Source organism: Trachinotus anak, unplaced genomic scaffold (genome assembly GCF_046630095.1).
Source record: "Trachinotus anak isolate AG129_WGS33_773 ecotype Australia unplaced genomic scaffold, CSIRO_AGI_Tana_v1 ptg000004l, whole genome shotgun sequence".
NCBI lineage: Eukaryota > Metazoa > Chordata > Actinopteri > Carangiformes > Carangidae > Trachinotus > Trachinotus anak.
Window position 1 is genome coordinate 11,877,433 of NW_027273855.1, and position 18,819 is coordinate 11,896,251.

At 39.1% G+C, this 18,819-nt stretch overlaps 1 protein-coding gene across 11 annotated transcripts in view; it reads right to left on the reverse strand.

The window, feature by feature from the left end:
- The window catches only part of kif1b (kinesin family member 1B), a 57,827-nt gene that overhangs the window by 18,696 nt on the left and 20,312 nt on the right, over nucleotides 1-18,819 (reverse strand). For 2 of the 11 annotated variants that reach the window (XM_071475915.1, XM_071475914.1), the window contains exons 10-24: nucleotides 18,703-18,720; nucleotides 18,259-18,334; nucleotides 17,619-17,697; nucleotides 17,357-17,499; nucleotides 16,614-16,655; nucleotides 14,248-14,459; nucleotides 13,067-13,146; nucleotides 12,426-12,501; nucleotides 11,081-11,160; nucleotides 10,495-10,601; nucleotides 10,068-10,151; nucleotides 9,584-9,764; nucleotides 9,385-9,457; nucleotides 1,505-1,610; nucleotides 128-276 (exon numbers count right to left, since the gene is read on the reverse strand). In XM_071475915.1, the coding sequence (XP_071332016.1) occupies nucleotides 128-276; nucleotides 1,505-1,610; nucleotides 9,385-9,457; nucleotides 9,584-9,764; nucleotides 10,068-10,151; nucleotides 10,495-10,601; nucleotides 11,081-11,160; nucleotides 12,426-12,501; nucleotides 13,067-13,146; nucleotides 14,248-14,459; nucleotides 16,614-16,655; nucleotides 17,357-17,499; nucleotides 17,619-17,697; nucleotides 18,259-18,334; nucleotides 18,703-18,720 (1,506 nt within the window). Of the gene's footprint in view, nucleotides 1-127; nucleotides 277-1,504; nucleotides 1,611-3,257; nucleotides 7,210-9,384; nucleotides 9,458-9,583; nucleotides 9,765-10,067; nucleotides 10,152-10,494; nucleotides 10,602-11,080; nucleotides 11,161-12,425; nucleotides 12,502-13,066; nucleotides 13,147-14,247; nucleotides 14,460-16,062; nucleotides 16,135-16,613; nucleotides 16,656-17,356; nucleotides 17,500-17,618; nucleotides 17,698-18,258; nucleotides 18,335-18,702; nucleotides 18,721-18,819 lie in introns of those variants that run through there. The other 9 variants (XM_071475917.1, XM_071475916.1, XM_071475913.1 and 6 more) reach the window with 8 other exon arrangements.

The following is an 18,819-nucleotide window of genomic DNA, read 5'->3' on the forward strand; positions in this document are numbered from 1 at the left end:
GTTTAAAACTCTCCTGTTTTCTGCTAGTAAGTGTTTACATTTTTCTTTACTCTCAAAGCTGGTGACCTTAACTCCTGTGACAACCTATGACATGTCACAAAATAAACTGCCATGCCATTTTACTTACTTTCTTCTTTAGCTCCACACTAATGGCATTGGCCTCCTTCAGGTAGACAGCATTTCCCCACAGCTGGTCACGGAGGGAGGTGAACTGATGGTACCTCCACTTCCTAAAGGCCCACTGTGCCAGCTCAAACTCATGCTGAGTCCACGGCACTGCAGGGAGACAGGAGACAGAGTTTACATTAACATGATGCATATACACATGAAAATACACACGCATACACAATGTAAATGCACCAAAAGCCTAAAAGGACCACACCAGTGGTTTTGCTTGTTTTAGCCCGACCACAAAACTACTATACTTTACATTACAATTAATCCTTCATGCAGAATATTTTATCACCTTTACTTCAAGTGCATATTTCTTGCAAGCACTGCCTGTGATGAAAACCAGAGTTTACAGTCAGCTGCAGAAAAGCATTTCATTTACAAACTATCACCAAATTTAGACACTGTGTTGTTTCTCCTTCAAAGAGACAGTCCGTCATCCAAATACAAGGATAGGTTTAGGTCCATTACACTAATTCAAAACATAGGATTAGAACCTGCCATCGCTCTCAGCCTGATTGACAACTACTGTATATTGCAGAGAATAGTTTTATTCCAACTGAACATTGTACCTGGATATGATGGGAGGACTCTACATGCATTAGGAGTATACTTTCAATCAGGTGAGAAAGAAAAAAAAAGTTAATTTGTCCTCCATCAACAATTAGTGACCCAAGGAGACAAATGTTCACTGTGGTGGATTACAAATCTCAATTTACTATCTGTGAGTTAGCTTTCAAACTGCTACTAAAGAGAATGGAAACCAGTGGCAGTTTGGAAGAGAGGGAAATACATTTATTTTGGAAAAACTGCTTGCTCTGAAACAGAGCTGCCAATACTTTACAGGGAATTAGTAATTGATGGGCTAAAACATGAAAAACTAGAAGTATGGTCCCTTAGACTTCAAGTAGAAAAGTAGAATGGTTTATTTTACATTAGTAGCATGTTTTCCTTCAATGGGATTAGAGCATATATTACTTATGAACTAGTTTGACTGAGTACCTTGAATGGGTAATTAGCATGGCAATATTAACAAATGTTAATTAATCTGAATGAGGTTGACATTACATTCTTTTGATTATTAAATAGAAAGTACTATACGCACATCCCAGTAGTTTAGGCTCTAGACAGAAAATGTGGAAGAAAACAGAGTGCATTTATATATATATATATATATATATATATATATATATATATATATATATATATATATATATATATATATATATATATATATATATATATATATATATATATATATATATATATGTCTAAGGCTCATATACAGTATATAGGAGAAATATCTACAAGACTGAAGATTTACAATACACACCTTCCTCTTCTTCCTCCTCCTCCAGCTCTTCTTCATCAGGTGTCTCAGCTACCAGTGAACGAGTCTCCACCTGTTTCTGAAGTTCTTGCAATTTGCTCTCGTAAACCTGGACACCAACACACAGGGAAGAGGAAAGAGAATATGGACAAGTGTCCATCAACCGCAACTACAGGTGAGCTCAGCTGGCCATCAGAGCCACATTTCAACCCAAAATACACATTGTGGCTTATTTTCCATTTTGTAATTCTACAATAATACCTGAGTTTCTTTTTTGGTTACTGGTCCAAATGACACACGGCTACATGCAGCTTAATTATGCAATGTGACATGAAAGTGGGAAGTGAGAAGGGTTTTCCCTTTCTGTACATTTCCAGAACTGTACTGAAACCCTGCATGTTAGGGTCATGTTAAATCAGAATATATATTGTTGTTAGGCTTGGGCTATGGATATTCAAAATTTACTATCTCTAAATGTTGCGATATACAATGTTATTGTGGGGTGAGTGAGGTTAATTATTAATTTTTTAACAAATATAGTTATATTGTTGCATTTTATGTTGCAGTTGTTTTTTTTTTTTAATGATGCAATATTATATTACTGTATTTTATGTTTTAAGTAAAAAAAAACCCCAAAAAACCCATAATATTATTCTGTTTTATGTTTCAGGCGATGCTGCCACTAAACACATGCCAAGGTATTATTAATATTCATTATCAATATTTAATATTATGAAGAATATTGCATATTCAATATTATTGAATATTGGCCCAAGCCTAATTGTAATCTTGTTAAATATATTACTTGAAACGACCTAGAGGATTACACAATCAAGAATCATGTCTACTGTCCATAATAAGACATGTTCAAAAAAAGCAAAGTATGGGAATTTATTAATCTTAAGAATAGAGGGTAACTCAAGTTCTATATTGGTGACATGTTTTTTTTTCTGCAATGAGTATACAGTGCTTTGGAAATGAAACTTCATGAAACAATAGAGCAACATCTTATATTCAAAGAGAAAAATAGCTGGTGTGGAAGAAGAGAAGTGCTGCTAGAAGCAGAGTCAACTGTAATCCAATGAGGGGCGCCATCCTCATCAGAGCAGGACAGGCCATGGTCCCGATGACCTCATCCTGTTTGTTCAGTGTCTTCAGGGAAGACAATGCAGCCTTTTCATCTGTCATTAACCTCCTCTCTGCTGAAATCCTACCAACAAGCTAAAAGCTGAAATCTCTCAATTCAAACAACCTTTGGAAATCCAGCAAGCAAGTTTGACAGAATGTATTCATCTGCTTGAAGCTACTTGTAAAACAATGTGTACCATAATGAGGCAAAAAATGAACACTTGAATCCTCATTTAAGTTCAATAATGGCAAGGGATGAATTTAATGCCTGAAATCATGTTTGTAGAATGAGGTAAATGCCATAAAATCTAGCTTTCATGGCCATCCATGGTGCTAGTATATGTGCAACATTTCCATGATGTAGTATTAAATGATTACAGTGATAATAAATGGCTAATAAGGCTTTTGCAACTTCTAGGGATAGACTTGTATAGATAGTAGTTGCTATTTCCATACATGTTTTATGCACAATAATTAAACTGTATTAATTTAAATATTTACAGTAACTTTAACCTGACCTGTGTCTCACTTGGTAACTGCTGTGTAGTACACACATTCAGAGATCTGTTTCTGTCCCCAAACTGGTGTATTCAGAATGAACAAATAGCACCCATATATAACCAATAACTGCACTTGGAGCATGTCATTTTATTTCAGTCATACTTTGAAAAAAATTTCCAGAAACACAGGGATTCAGTATATCCTTTTTTGAACCTGTGAACAACACTGTTCCAATGTATACTGTATGTTAGCACAAAGTGCTTGATTAAGGAAGCAACACAACTTGGTACACAGCCACAATGAGGCACTTGATATTGCAGATTCAAAAAGCAGACATACAACATTCAGACTCTTTGAACCTAACACAGACATGTATGTATATTTCAAAAGAACAGTATAAGGTACATTGTCCATTTGATGTTGTATTCTCTCCAGCCAACGTGGTCACTGTCAGCACCAGTGCATATGTTAAATAACATTCTTTAATGGAGCATTTATTAGAGCTGAAGAAAGCTGAAGCTACTGCATGCAAAGATGGTCATAAAGACATGAGGCGTAGGGTGGACAGACTAGACTTGCATATGTCACGATATCATTTGGTTTTTGTTACAGCATAGTAAGGCAGAATATATACTGTCAAAACTTAAAATAGAAAATAATTTCATCATTCTGAACCCAAGTTTAACATTTTGATAGTCTTCAAAGGTCTCTCCCATGCAGCTGAGTGTCACTGTGTCTCTAATATGATTTGAAGGCCATCTGATATTGAAATGTAATGATGAATGGGTTCTTTTAAAGCTACAAATGCAGCAAGGAAAAGGCAGATTGACAGGCAGACTTGCTGCTAATTCAAATAAGCATCAGCTTAAGTACAGAGGCAAAAAAAAAAATGACATGGAGACTGATTTCATACTCCGTAACAATGATAGATCCACCTAGTCTGTGGGAATATGTAACATTTGAAGCAGTTAAAACAAGGCAATCCTCAAAATTTCATTTGACATCGATATTTTTCCTTAATAACATTATGGAAGCACTTTAAGTCTTTGTCCTCCCTCCAACATTTTTAAGGCGAGTCTTTGGGAACCATGACAACACTCAGGACCTCCATTCAAAACACAGTGAACTCTGTGCTTATTCAGTGAACCACAAACCCAAATGTAATTTTTAGACTGCATGAAACAAAAATCAGCGCTCAGTTCACGATGTTCAGTTTATACATCAGGAGAAGGGAAAATTATTCTGACCATTCTGGACAGGTTACAGTGAAATTTACAAATAGTTATAATTGTGTGTTCCTTGTCTTACAGTTAGGTCCATCTCCTGCATTTCAGCATAGTGGTTCTTACATTTGATAGGGTCTTTAGTAAACTCCAGGTTCCAAAGAGAATTATTAATGAAAACATCCTGGAGAGAAATATAGGATTATATAAAATGTCTTTACTTTCAGGGGTGTTTAAGAATACAGTAACTCATTGCTTAATATTAAAATTAGTGTATTCACTAACTAATTATACAGCTTATCCATGAATTGAGGAAGTACTGTAATACGAATACGTGTCAGTTAGATATTTGAAATAAATCTAAAAAGAAAGAAGAAAAAAGTTTTGGATCAAGTAGCTTACTAAGAATTTGAATAAACCATTATGTTATGACTAAAAAGTTAGTTGTTGATTAGGTAATTTGTGAAGTTTTCTTCACAAAATTTAGCTAAAGCCTTGTGCATGAGCACTGAAAAGGGAAAGAAAATACTACATTGTAAATGCACAGCAGTATTAATATAGTTAGTGCATAAAGAGGCACTTTTTGAAAACCACATTCTTTGACCACTACTTCAGTCTATTTAAAAAAGGCAGTCACACAATTGATTAGTGCATCAAATTATTCAATAATCACTTTTCAAATGTCCAACATACTGGTCTTTTGATTCCAGATCAAGGCCAATGATGATTTATGACAGTAAATGTTTTATGAGGTACAAAACAAAAGTTCAAACTGTGGTACGCAGAAACAAATAAATATAGGGTGTTTTTTGATTCCTAATTTGGGCTGCAACAACAAAAGTCTTGATGAAATGAAACACTTCAATGTGTTCATACTGTAGTGGCTAAAAACATCCTTGATAAATCAATACTAAAATGGCAAAAGTGTAAACTCAAAAATTCAACCATGAAGATAATTTTGGCAAATCAAAGCATGATTGATGAACTGTCACACATGTTGAAAAATGAAAGGAGTAGGCATGGCAATGTAAAAACAGTCCCATTATCATTTGTTGGCTTCAATTCCTTATGACAGCTCTCCTAATGCTACTGATGATAGAGCACACAATGCAGCAAAAACTGATAAAACAGCATATATTACGATGATGATGATAAAATGTCTTTTTATAATACATACAATACTTTTGGATCAACCAATAACATGCTGATCAAGTGCAAAGGTCACAGTCAGTTTTAGCTGTTTGACTCACATGATTCTGAGCTGTTGTGATCTGTAATGTGTTTGCCTACTAAAAGTATTTGAAACTAGTCCACACGTCCCACTCAGACTGTTGTCTCTCTGCTGGCTTTTAGATTAGGAGCAGACATTTGCCTGCGCATTCGCGGAGGTGCCTGAAAGTTGATTGGATGGTTAGCATGGTCAGTGTGATGGTACTGCTGGTAGCCACTGCAGCTGCCATCTGTATACATCATGCTGTTATAGTTGCATAGCTGCTGTTGATGGTGTGGCTGGGGATGTGCTGGCTGGTTCTGATGGTGGCGGGGCTGGTAGAAAGCCTGGCTATGCCTCCTGTTGCTTTCAGACTGCTGCAGTGACTCCATGGAGCCAGAGGGCCGCGGGCGGTGATTAAAAGAGTTGCTGCGGCCCCGTTCATGGGGCTGCTGATGTTGGTTGTTCCTATAGTTATGTCTGTGACCCTGGCTCAAACCTTGCTCCAAGTCTTTGCTTCTGTGCTGGACTGATGGGCTTGGCAATGGTGGAGTGACATGGATAACTGAGGCACCCATCTTTTCTCTAGACTGTACTCCTTCTCCATCCTGGCTTTCTCCCTCTTCTTCCTCTACAGCTTCTTTGGGCACCTTTAACTCAATGACCTGCTCATCTGTAATTATGATATGAGTGCCGGGGCTCCATGAGTTGCGGTGCTTTGGGTTACTTTTGAAGGGGAAGCGCAGCTTGCGGTCCTCTGGGGGTATAAAGCGATGTGGTCCAGTATGCCGGCGGAGCTGCTTGGAGATCTCTTGTTGCTGAAGGTTCTTGAGGCGTAACTGCTCTTGACGCATCCAGCGCATCTGGCCTCGCTTTAGGGTTGAGTCATCTCCTGTATTTTGGCCTGTTTGTGAATCTACTTCGTCACAATCAGGGTTTTCTGGCACAGGAGGTTTTCCATCTCGAGGGCTTGGAGTTCTGGCTGCGCAAGTAGAGCTGCCTACACTGGGTGGCTTTTCTTGGCCCTCTGGGGTGATAAGTGGAAGGACCTTTTCCATTTTGACCATCTTGTTCCTGAGAGCACGGATCTCCTCATCCTTCATGTTATTCTGTTTCTTCACCTCCTGCAGGATGTCCTCAAGTTTATCAATGTGCACTTTTAGTTCATCCATAACAGCCCCTCCTGCTCGAGACCCATTGGTAATGACGTCCTCAATGCGCTCATCACCAACTCCTACAGTGTCCCAAACATCCCGAGCCACCGCCCTCCATGAGTCCCGCTCGTTGGGGTCCTTCTTGCTGTAGCTAGCACAAAGCTCCTTCATCTTTACAATAGCTAGTGCCTCAATTTCCTGTCGTGTGTGGCGAAAATCATTGAGCGCTACTTCGTAACAGATTTCTTTAACAGCCTGGATCTTCAGGTCCGAGATGGTCACCCACTTGGAGTCCTTGGTGATGCGGCGTCGCTGAGGGATCTGGTACATTTTGACAGGCTCTCTTCTCTTCCCGCTGCTGGGTAATCCACACTTTTTCACTATAGTTTGTAGCTTGCTGGGAGGCAGCTTTTCCCTCAAGGAAGTGATCAGTCTCCAGCTCTCTTCACAAGACCTCTTATCTGAGTCATCCCCACTATCAGAGTCTCCATCCTTGAGAAAACAACACAGGACAAAAACCAAATGGTTCCCAAAAAAAAAAAGCAGAAATTACAATGGGAAATCAAAGAGAGGATGAAAGGATGTTTTTTTAAAAAAGAATGATTAAGGTATAAATATGCAACATGGGAACTTCAACCATGAGTCAAGTCTAAGTTAAATAAGAATATAATGCTTGAGCTTAGACAGATGTTCAGAATTTTGAGGTTTAGTATTTTACCAGAGATGACTATTACACTGTAAAAACTATGATCCAAATATTTTGCATACATCGTTATTATACAAGATGTATGGCAACATGCATTGTCATTTCCAGAGCTATGTTCAAAATAAGGACAGAAAATCAAAAAAATGTACATACAGTGGCTTCCATTGACTTTCTTGTCAGTTTGCCTTTCTCATATTGTCTCCAGTGAAATGGTAATATGGATATAAATGAATGTAAATTCATTAAAAACCAAGACTTTTCACATCTCAGAAATGGGGATGTCACCTTTAACAATTTTGTTCCCAATGTTGCATATTGATATTAAAAGTAAAGGTAAAGCATGTCTATCATGATTAGAAAGGAAATATCAATAGAAGATAGTTGCTGATTGGAGCACTTCTGTATTGTTTTGTGATTTTCCTCTTCGTAATTGAAAATTTTGTGGTTTGAAAGCTGGATCCCAAACATGCTACTGTGGCATGCATATAGGTGGATTTTGGAGCTTTCCCCCTTTAGTCCAGAAGGTTTGAGTGGCTTTAGTATTAGCGGTGAGTTAGAAGACAGAGTGTTCTTGCAGTTGATCAGAAAGCCAGTAGAGAGAGTAGAGGCAGAAGTGAGGGTAAGTGTTAATCCACTACAAGAAAGATGTTAGTTGGAAAAAAATGCAGTTTCTCATTTTTTTTGTAGACAAAGTACATTACAGATCACAACCAGTTGGTACAGATAATTCAGGTCTTGTGTATGATATTGTATCTATGGCTTGAATTGAATGTTATGCTGCTGGGAGTCTGAACCCTATGCCTGTAGGTCTGCACATTAAACCACCAGAGTATGGAAGAGGTCTGTGATTCACTGATTCAACTGTGAGCAGTGATAATTCTGTAGTTGAGCCATGCCTTCGGTGTGCTACAAGATGCCAGGTAAGGCTAGCAAGAGAGGTAGCCAAAGAAGTCAATGAGAAACCACATTGTCACTATCCATCAAAAACTACAGCAGGAATTTTTGTTATCACAATGCATTGTACATGTCAGCAACTGCATTGAAGAGATGAAACTCAGGATAAAACAAGAGCAAGAAAACTAGAGTAGAAATCTAATCCAAGCAAATCAACAGCCACTTCAGAGTTGACCAGCTCAACAGCAAACACTGCAACTTAGTCCAGAACCAGTACTGAGTGAGTTAAGAAAACATGCTATTAACATGAACCATGCAAAAGCAGCATCACTTAATAAAAACAATAGTATGTGTTTCAATACTGTCCAATATTCAATCGGTTTTAAATAAAATTTGATCTTAATACCAAATCAACTTTGGCTGTAAATTGCTGTTTTGCAAGATTCAGATCCACTATAGAGGACACAGGAAAAGGGAAAACAGGGATTTGGAGAGGGGAAAGCTTTACAATCTAATCCTTGCTCAATCAAATTGCTACAGAAAAATCAGTTCAACTCAAGAAGGCGAGTAAAAGCTCATCTGTCTCAAACCAGAAAAACTTCCATGCAAGAAGAACAGACATGCGCTAAGAGTAGAAGTGTGATTCATACACACACACACACACATCTCAAAAGTGTCAGAGCTCAGAGTGAGAATTAGTACTAGTCGGATTTAAATGGACCAAGTGAAACTGTCTTACAAAAACCAAAAACTAGCTTTCCAATTGTAATTGACCAAAGCAAACCATGCTTTAACTTTGAATTCCACTCATGACAGATATCCTGCAGTACATTTCACTCAAAATAACACACAAAATATCACAAACTAGCTGGATCCTTCAAGAGGCTGCCTTTGATTGTGATATAACTAACTTGCAAAAATCATCATCTCAGTTAGGGCTTTAATGTCTACAAAACCCACTGTGTAGTTACAACTAACTTATCTGCAATCTCTAACCTGAAGATTACAGGAAATAGACTGAATCCATAAAAGTGGGTTTGGTTAAATATGAGTTTGTTTTCACTTACCAGTCGCTGTTGCTCCAGAAGTTGGTCTGCCTCTTCCTTTTCTTTCTTGTACAAGATTTCCATCTCAGTGAGCCTACATAAATGAGTAAAATATATTGTCAAATCTATCACACAAGTCATATTATTTTGTACAACCTAAAATTGAGACCACACAAATTAGAAATGAACTGAATTAATGCAAATATGATGGATTTCATACCTTTTCTCCATTTCCTGCTTCATGTCGATGCCCTGCTTCTCTAGGAGCTCTCTCTGAGCAAAGGTCCAATCTACCGGCTCCACCGGGGTTTCGGCAGACGGCGTCTTCTCCCTTTCAGCTCTGGCCTGTTCTGGGTGGTTGAACCGGAACACATGGTTCTTTCCCATAATGATACGGTTACCTGAAAAGAAGGTGGCACACATATGGCAGGAATAAACTTGGAGAGGGTAAAATTAACAAAGACGCTGCTCCATCACTGCTGTAAAAAAAACCAAAACAATAAATGCAACCAACAGCTCCAATCTTTGTTTGCATCATGTTTTTAAGATTTAAAGTAAAACACAGGCGTTATGAACTACACCTTATAACTACGATTTATGAAGTCGAAAGAAAACCCCATTCCATGAATTAAGTTATTGCAGACAATACAAGTATCACATTTACAAATTATTTACAAGTTTGTTTACAAAAATGAGGTATGTACCTGAACGAAGCTGGATTGCATCTTCAACGCGTTTTCCATTGACGTAGGTTTCTGATCCCTCACAGGGCACCAGCATGACGATAACTTCAGCAGAAACACACAAATCAATCAACAGTGACTCATTCTGAGTGACTCATGCATTCTTCATTTTTATTGGGTAAAGGGCAAATATGTCATCCATTGTATGTAGTGATTAATGCCGTTTAGGGCATAATTTTTCAATTGGTGACAGAAAATGCACTAATTTTATTTACTGACTGCCTAGGTTTGTTTTTGCAAGTATTTATAGGCTATAGGTCATTAGACCAGAAAAAATTATCTCCTGTTTTGCTATCACCTCAGCCCAATTCATAAAAAAATCATATATTCAATCCGTACATGTGCCAAAGAAAACACAAGCAAGCTAATTCATAATATGGTGGCTCACCATCTCCATTGGCATTCCTCTCGCTGCGGAAGATGCAGTGCTCTTCCTTGATATGAGCACCACTTAGAACGATGTCCTGTCGTCTTTCAGCATCGGCCTGACCCACCCTGAAAGAATCACAGAGGCCATTTTGAGAAAGTGAACTCTGCTCTCTCATTCTATTGGCAGCCATTTTGGCAAAATGTCAGTGCCAGAAGTTAAATGGAACCTTTAAACCATTACTTATGAGGAAACAGCACTTCTGAAGCACTATAGGTTCACTGCAGGCACTTCATCTGTGATTCTGCCACCTACTATTGTCCCCCTGGAGGGAGATTGTAACAGAATACTTCACAGGAATAGTCTACAGAGGGGACCAAAAGGACAAAGAGAGGGGGAAAGTAACTTTAGACGGTAAAAAAAAAAAAAAAGTGATCAGTGGCAGATTTTGGGCCAGTTCTCTCCGACTCTGAAAGTTCCTCTTATTTAACATCAAAAGAGGAAAAATGAAATACAGAGTAGTTTTTCAGAAACCATGCCTGGGAGAAATTCCAACCCATTCAGATCCTCTGCAGCATTTCAGTGTGATCATTCAAGTTTTGGTTACCTTGTTATTCCGTCTTTGATGTAGTAGAGCAGACACTCTGACATGAGAGGGTCCTCATTCAGGTTAACTAGATGTGGAGTCTAGAGATGACAAGGAAGAGGGAAACAGTTTACCACAAATACAATACTAGGATTTCACTACTTTTATCGATATTCAGAAGTAGAGGAATTATAGCAGTATTACAAATGCTAATCAAGTGGGCATAGTTTCATATCAAGCATTGCTGACGGCCTGTCAGTGATACATGATCTCCTACATGAACATAGACAGAAACGGTCACGCTGATACCAGGCTGACACCTCTGGAGTCGGATACATCACAGAAATAACAAATGATGCTGGGAGCTACTCCTCTAAACCACCAACCTTTTTAGGGGAAAACACCCCATTAAAGTCTGCATAAAGATCACAAGGCTTCTCAGCGAAATGCTAACCCATGCAGCAGCAGTGAGTGAAAGGAGAGGGAAAAAAAATGAATGGATGACAAATGGACATTAACAAAACAAAACAAAAAAACTAATAAAAAACTATTGGGGGGAGGAGGGGGGTTTGGTGTTCAAAGCATCACTAAGAAGGATTATTTCAAAGAGGGGAGTCTTCTGAAACCAAAGCTGATCTAAAGCTAACAGATATCTTCCTCTGTCACAATCGTGACTTTGCTGACACAAACTACAGCGCAAACTACCGTCTACTGGTCTTTCTGTTGCTGCCACACTGTGCTGGAGAGGTAAGGAGAGTGGAGAGAATATACCACTGCCTGTAATTTAATAAGCATCATGACAGCAATAATAGAGCTAAGAGGTTAGAGGAAAAGTCTGACTAATCTACTCAGCCAACTATTAGATTCAAACATAAACCTTAGTTGTCTAAGTAAAATCTAACTTCAAATTAGCTTAAATGTGAAATCACTCCTCAAATCTTAATATGACACCATCACGTTAAAGCTGATCACTGTAAATCAAACATGGAGGGGAGAAGGGAACTGTAGATGTTCCACACACTGTCTTTTATGGGGCTACATCTAATGCAGGAAAGGTGCTTTATCTACTGATTCAATTAAACAAACCTTCTTTGTGGGAAAACAATCAAACTGCTCATCAAATGGCCTTTCATGGCTAAGCTATGAGTATTTGAAGGAAGCAAATGACAAAGAGTGGAAAGACAAACAGACAAAGTGAACAGATGAGAAAAAACAGCAACTGCAGAGGGAGGGTTCTCATGGAAAAAGATAACATGGAAAGCAGAAGTCAGGAAGAGACAGTGGAAGGGTGCGCGTGACTACTCATGGAAATTTGACACAATTCTCCACCATCAACATCTCTGCTTGTGTCTCATGTCTGTTCTACCTTCTTAGGAGAGAATACGCCCAAAGTGCCTCCATCCTCACGGATTGCCACACCCATCTCTGCAAGCAAGGCCTCCCTGTAGTGAAGGCAAAACATCTGTTAACTCAAGAATATCAGTTCAAGTACCAGTTCATTATCAAGTTGAAAAACATTGTCAGTTTATTCACATGGCATGTTGCATACATTATCTTGCAATTTTGCAGATTTTCTGCAGCAGTGAAATATATACTGTAACTGTGTACATTTATTTCATGTTGATAAGAGAAAGAGGATGAGAAGTGATGGTGTGTGATATTACAGCAAGTATTTTGTGGTATGACAACAGGCAGAGAATGGCACCAGTGAGACTCGGTGGATGGAGAGTAACATGGTTGATGTCTGCAGCTACAGATGAGTGGATAAAGGGGGGGGGGTGTGAGAAGGGTGATTGTGCAGCAGAGTGTGACGACAGAGAAATGAAAGGAAATGGACAGAATGAGTGCAGAGGAAATGAGACAGATAGGTGAAGAAAGTGAGACAGACAGCACTGAGGGGTGAAAAGACAGAGACAGAGCTATGGGGGGTTGTCTAAAACTGACGGTGCAGAGGCACACTTGAGAGATGGAGATGGAAATGAACAGATATTTTCGGTCAACACTGACCTCTCCATGCGGATCGCCTCAGTCTTTCGCAGTTTCTCTTCCCAGGTTTCATTGAGCTCTGCAATGATCTTTTCTGATTCCTGAACACAGAGGGAAAGTGTGAGGAAATACAGTGAGTGTAAGGTAATCATAGCTGTTAGCAGTGTATTGGAGGCAATATGTTGAATTCAGTAACAATAGGCCCATCCAGTCTGGATTCATCAGATTTAGAAATGTTTGGCTCTAGGTTCAAATAAGTTTAATATTATTATTATTACTACATCCAACACTCAATGCCACACAACTGTGGTAAATACATATTTTTGAGTATTATAACATTATAACATAACATTACAATGTATTTTTAAGTTGGGCAATATTGACAATGCAGTTAGATGTTATGTGGCCTGTAAAGTTAACCTTCACTGTAATCTTGAATATTGTGAATATTATGTGCCTCGCTATTAAAGCCAATAAGACTGGATCTATTTTGGTCCAATTTCCTCCGTATCTGCGTTGGTGCTTGACGTCATTGGATGACAGACAGACTGGTTGCCATGGAAACTGCAGCTCCTCATCATTGGTTGTTACAACCCTATGTGCTGCCTTATCAGCAGAGTGAGAGGTCTACTGTGAGTCTGACAGATTTAAAGCTGAGAGGCCACACGAGGACTGAGAAATGACTGATGTGTGGGCTAAGACTTAAAAACAGCCATCTCAACATTAAATGAACTTCTAATTTACTGAACAAATACCACACCGCATGTACTGGTAAGGCTTTTATTGCAAGTTGGTATGAATTTCTTGGCTTTAAGAGCTATCAATCTATTCACAGATTTTTCAGCATTTTGGAAAGATCCACCTGCTGCAGTTACAGCTCTTACCTACAGAGGAATCTCTCAGAGGCACATTTCTTACACTGAGAAGAATTTGAAGCATAAACATGTTATTGGTCATTTAAATATGTTTCCACAGAGTTTGAGGATTCTCTTTTTTGATTCATTATTATCTATTTTGGAAATTTTCATTTCGGCAACTGCTTCGTTGCACTACAAAAGGGTATGGCTGAATGGTAAAAACAAAAATCTGAGAGCTTTATGCAAAGAATGTAAAGTTTTAGAAGTGGCAGATATCTGTGTCTCTCAACTAGAGACATGAGTGTGATTTGAAGAGTTTCTGAAACCTACACAGGCTTAGTTTACCTTAAGTCTTTCAATGGCCTCCTCTCCTCCAGGTGTGGACATGATGCGCTCCTGGATGCTGGTGACTGACTGCAGGCCCCCCTGGCTGCACAGCGAGCCAGAGGATGGAGAGGCTGTCAGGGAACCAATAGGGGCTGTGGAGAAATGGCCAGGGCGTTGGTTCTCTGAGGCTACCAAGTATCTATTCTTATTGTTCTGAATGTCTTTGAGGTCTGAGCCAACAGCAAGAGAGAGAGAGAGAGAGAGAGAGAGAGAAGGAGAATAACACAGAAAGAGGTGGGGTAGGCCGAGGACAGGATAGAGGGAATAAACCACATAAAATGGAGGAACCAAATACCAAATAGGAAGAGAGAGAGAGGAAAGGAGGAGATGGGAAAATAAGAAGGACAAAGGGGAGGGAAGACCAATGTAAGACACACGTTGTATGTCAAAAGGTTAAGACAAACACCTAGCATAATGGTCAGTTATAGACAGCAGCAGTTTTCACTCCAGGTAGTTTTCAACAGTCTGCTTACCCCAACTCTTTAATTTCCAGAGAAAATGCATTAGATTTCAGCTTGCACTCTATTAGAGAGTTTTCAGAGGGCTGTTTGTATGTGGGTCAAAATTACAGTGCAGAACAATTATCTCTGAGCACTTAATTTGTAGTGTGTGCAATTCTAAGCAATGGAAAATGTCACTTTGCTGCTTTTGCTTAAAACTCTAATGTGCATGAAAACACTGTGTGAAAACTGCTACCAGTGTACCAACTACAGGATGGAAGGGAGATTGAGACTGCAAGAGTATCCAGAGGGACAACGGATGAGAGTTGTTGACACATGCTGCCAAAGTTCAGCCCGCAGTCGAGTAGTTTGATTCAACACACACACACACACACACACACATACACATACACATACACATACACATACACATACACACACACGTATGTGTGCTCTCACACACCCACTATAATGGAGCCATAGCAGCCTTACTAAAGGTCAGGTCCTTCATAGCAATATCAGCCCCTCAAGGATCTCTGAGGTTACACAGACTGTTCCCTCTAAGAACCAATTTTTTTTTTTGACTGGCCAATAAAAACAGAGTTTAATTGGTTTGGGAGATGCTGACATTGGAGATGAAAATGTATACAGTTGACGCTGGCAATATGGGTTTTTTATATTCCAGAACCAGAATTACCAACTTGGAGTTGTATGCCTCTGCTGAGCAGTCTAGTTTCAGGAAATATACTACAATCTCCCCTTTTGTTCCTGAGTCACAGAATTGAGTATGATGTAAAATTATGACCATTTGGACATAAAACACATCATCACTTCATCATTTTATCCTATCAGACGTTTGTGTTAAATTGTGTCATAATTAACGTATGAATTAAAAGCGTGTTTTGCGTGGTACTGAGATATCGTGCTCACAAGAATGGAGCAGATGGACGGACAACCTGATAACATAATGCTCCCAGTCTTGGCTGTCACTGTCGCAGAGGCATAAAAACAGAGAATGCATCAACACCCAAGTATTAAGCTTTTCAAGTTAACTAGCACATAATGGGATACCAGCAGCAAAAAGTGTTCTCACCCTGCTCATTAAATAGAGCAGGTGAACGTTGACTTTTGGTCAGAAACACTTTACATGTAAAGAGCGCTTTCAAAGAATATTAGCACAAAAGGGCAAGAGGGAGGATGTGTCAGGGATATTTGAGCAGAGGGTACACTAGCAAACTAACTATTTAATACAAACTATTATAACACATCAGATCAGTCAACTCTGTATACATACACCTCTGGTGTAGCTACTTAGAAATTCAAAATCATGCACCTTTCTGTCTGTAGCTCTGAGCCTCAGTTTGAGAACTGAGAAGTTGCATTCTAAAGCTTTGAGCACTGTCACCTGCAGCAAATGATTAGTAAAAGAAAACAAAATAAAAAGCAGAAAAACCACTGGCAAGAGAAGAAGCTTGAGAAAGTGAGTCAAAGGCCAGCATGGTGAGAAAATGATGCGGTGGGGGTGGGGAAGACAGACAAGCTAGTCTAAAAGTAATGTTTCTAAAAGGTATATTCCAAAAGTAAATTGAGAGTCTGAGCCTGCAAATAGCTGCCTCACCCCCATCATTCTGAAAGTAACAGAAACACAAGCGCAAAGCATGCTAACCTAGTCGCATGCTAACCCTCGCCATATCAGCACACCTACGGAAGCCTTGCATTTCTGAGATCCCTTCTATTAAGCTTTTGCTTTTTAAGCATTTACATGCAAAGCTGGTGGCAGATTAATATACAGGTAATGGGGGGGGGGGGGGCATAGGCAATGTTAACTATTATTAATAGGGCAAATAGTGATAGACAATGCATGACTACCACACATATACACACATTTGATTCCACTTCCTGGGCAATCATCCCCCATAGGATCGACTGAGGGGAGGCAGGAAAAGATGAGAAGGGTCAGAGGTCAGCACCAGTAGAATGAGAGGAAAAGTTACAGACATTTTTAGAGAGCTAGATGAGAAGGATAATGAAGATGAGAAGAAATGACTTGTTAAGTGCCATGTCATTAGGCATGATCTAGGCAGACATTTGCTAATAGGCAGGTTATTAGTCACCTCAGATATTAGAAGTTATTAATGGGCATATTATGTCTCTAATTTACTAGGCTATGAGTCATTACTCTTGTGTACACCAAATGAAGTGTGATACTTTAATGTAGCTTTAAACTACCATTTTGTGTTGTCAGTCATGATCAGCCAAAAGTGACTACATACATTTTCAGTAAATGATTAGGAGAGCTTTTGCTCATTATACAACATTAAATATTCTATAAATTTAGCGTTCTCTTGTAATTATCACAAAATACACATTTTACATTTTACTCTGTAAGGAGGCATAATAAACCAGTATGGTGGTGAATAGGTTTATAAAAGCTGTTTAAGTGTTTTTAGTTTTGTACTAGGCACAGGTACAAGCACTGAAATGGAAACAAAGCTGAATGACTGAAAGCAATGAGACAGTGATGGAGACAGAAAATGTTGCCAACTTGTGGTAGGCCCTGAGAGAGAAGGTAAATGCTGTGTGGCTGCAGATATGGATATGGCTTGCTGTTACAGCATAAAACTCACTGTCCAGGATGTCTCCCAAGCCCTGGGCACGGAGCAGTTCCTTCAGTCGAGCCACTTCATCCTTCAGCTCACGCACCAGCTTATTGTTGGGATCCTCATTGATGACAGCATTGCATTTGATGTTCTTGGCTCGGTCGGCATAGCTACAATTCATAATAAACTTTATTTGGAAGAGCTTGAAAATCTAAAATTGGAATGGGAACAATTATTTTATTTAAATTATTTTGTATGTTATCGTCTATATCCTGAATGGAAACTTTACCGGAGTGTGCTGAGTGTTTCATCATAGTTGATATCTGCAGGACTGAGAGCAGCTACCATTGCTGTTCTGGAATTTCCACCTGATAACAAAAGATCAGTAGAGACATTAAATATACGACAATGTGTGTGAAAGCCCATTTTTCTGACATACTATATGCAGAGCTGAAGAAAATTAGTATTAGATTTGTTGCAAAATACAAGAGAATTTCCATAGCCCCGTAAAGTAGAAATGCTGAGCACAGAATAAAACACTACTAAAGCAAAATCAATGCTGATTACTAATTCCACTAATGTAAGAGTTCACTGTCATCAGACATCAGACTGCTATGTACTCATGTGCCAGCTAAGATTGAAGATACCATGTACACCTCTCCTCTACATGTCTGGACCAATGAGATGGGTTTGCTTGTCTAGTTTGGTTGAAATACAGTCTGCTGACAGTGTTTTTCTTAAATTGGCAGAGAGTAATGTACACTAGCTCCAGCCATCTTTTTTTTACCCCCACTTCATATTACAGGATACAGATGGTTCAATTTTTCTTGCTGTCCAGGAATAAGGATTTCACTTAACACTTGACGTACATAAATGTCACGACTTAGCATTAGTAAAGCATGTTTATCAGGTGATATTAATGTTCATACCCAGGTTCTCCCTCAGCAGCCACGTCAGAACAGAGTCTCTGTATGGGATGAAGTCAGTCTTCTTCTTCTTCTTGCTCTGCAGTCAACAAAACAGTCATTTAGTTGGCAGAAAAGAAAACTGGCAACTGCTGTAAGGCTTTCTATTTTAACACTGAATTTTAGGAGTGGCAGTAAAGAGTGAACAATATTAGAATGCACCGTGACAAATCCCTCATATGTAATGGACAAGTAGTCGTAAAATGAGTGGAGGCCTGATTTGATGCACTTTTGCTACTGTGCAATGATTTGATGTGCATGGCGGCTAAGAGCACAGCAATTGGGTTGGTAAAATGGTGGTGGAGAAACAGTGTGTATTAACTTCAACTTTGTACATGGCAAAAGTTTTCTCAAATCTGCCTCATTGGAGGAATCAAGGGTTAGTGGTGGAGCTGTCAAAGGGTTTACCTTGCTGGTACAATTATCCTGTGTAAGCAAGCATTACAAGGACAAGAGGAGAGAAAACAGAAAGGCAGACATTACAGCATGCCAGGCTACAAACATTAATTCCTTGAGAAGACAGGG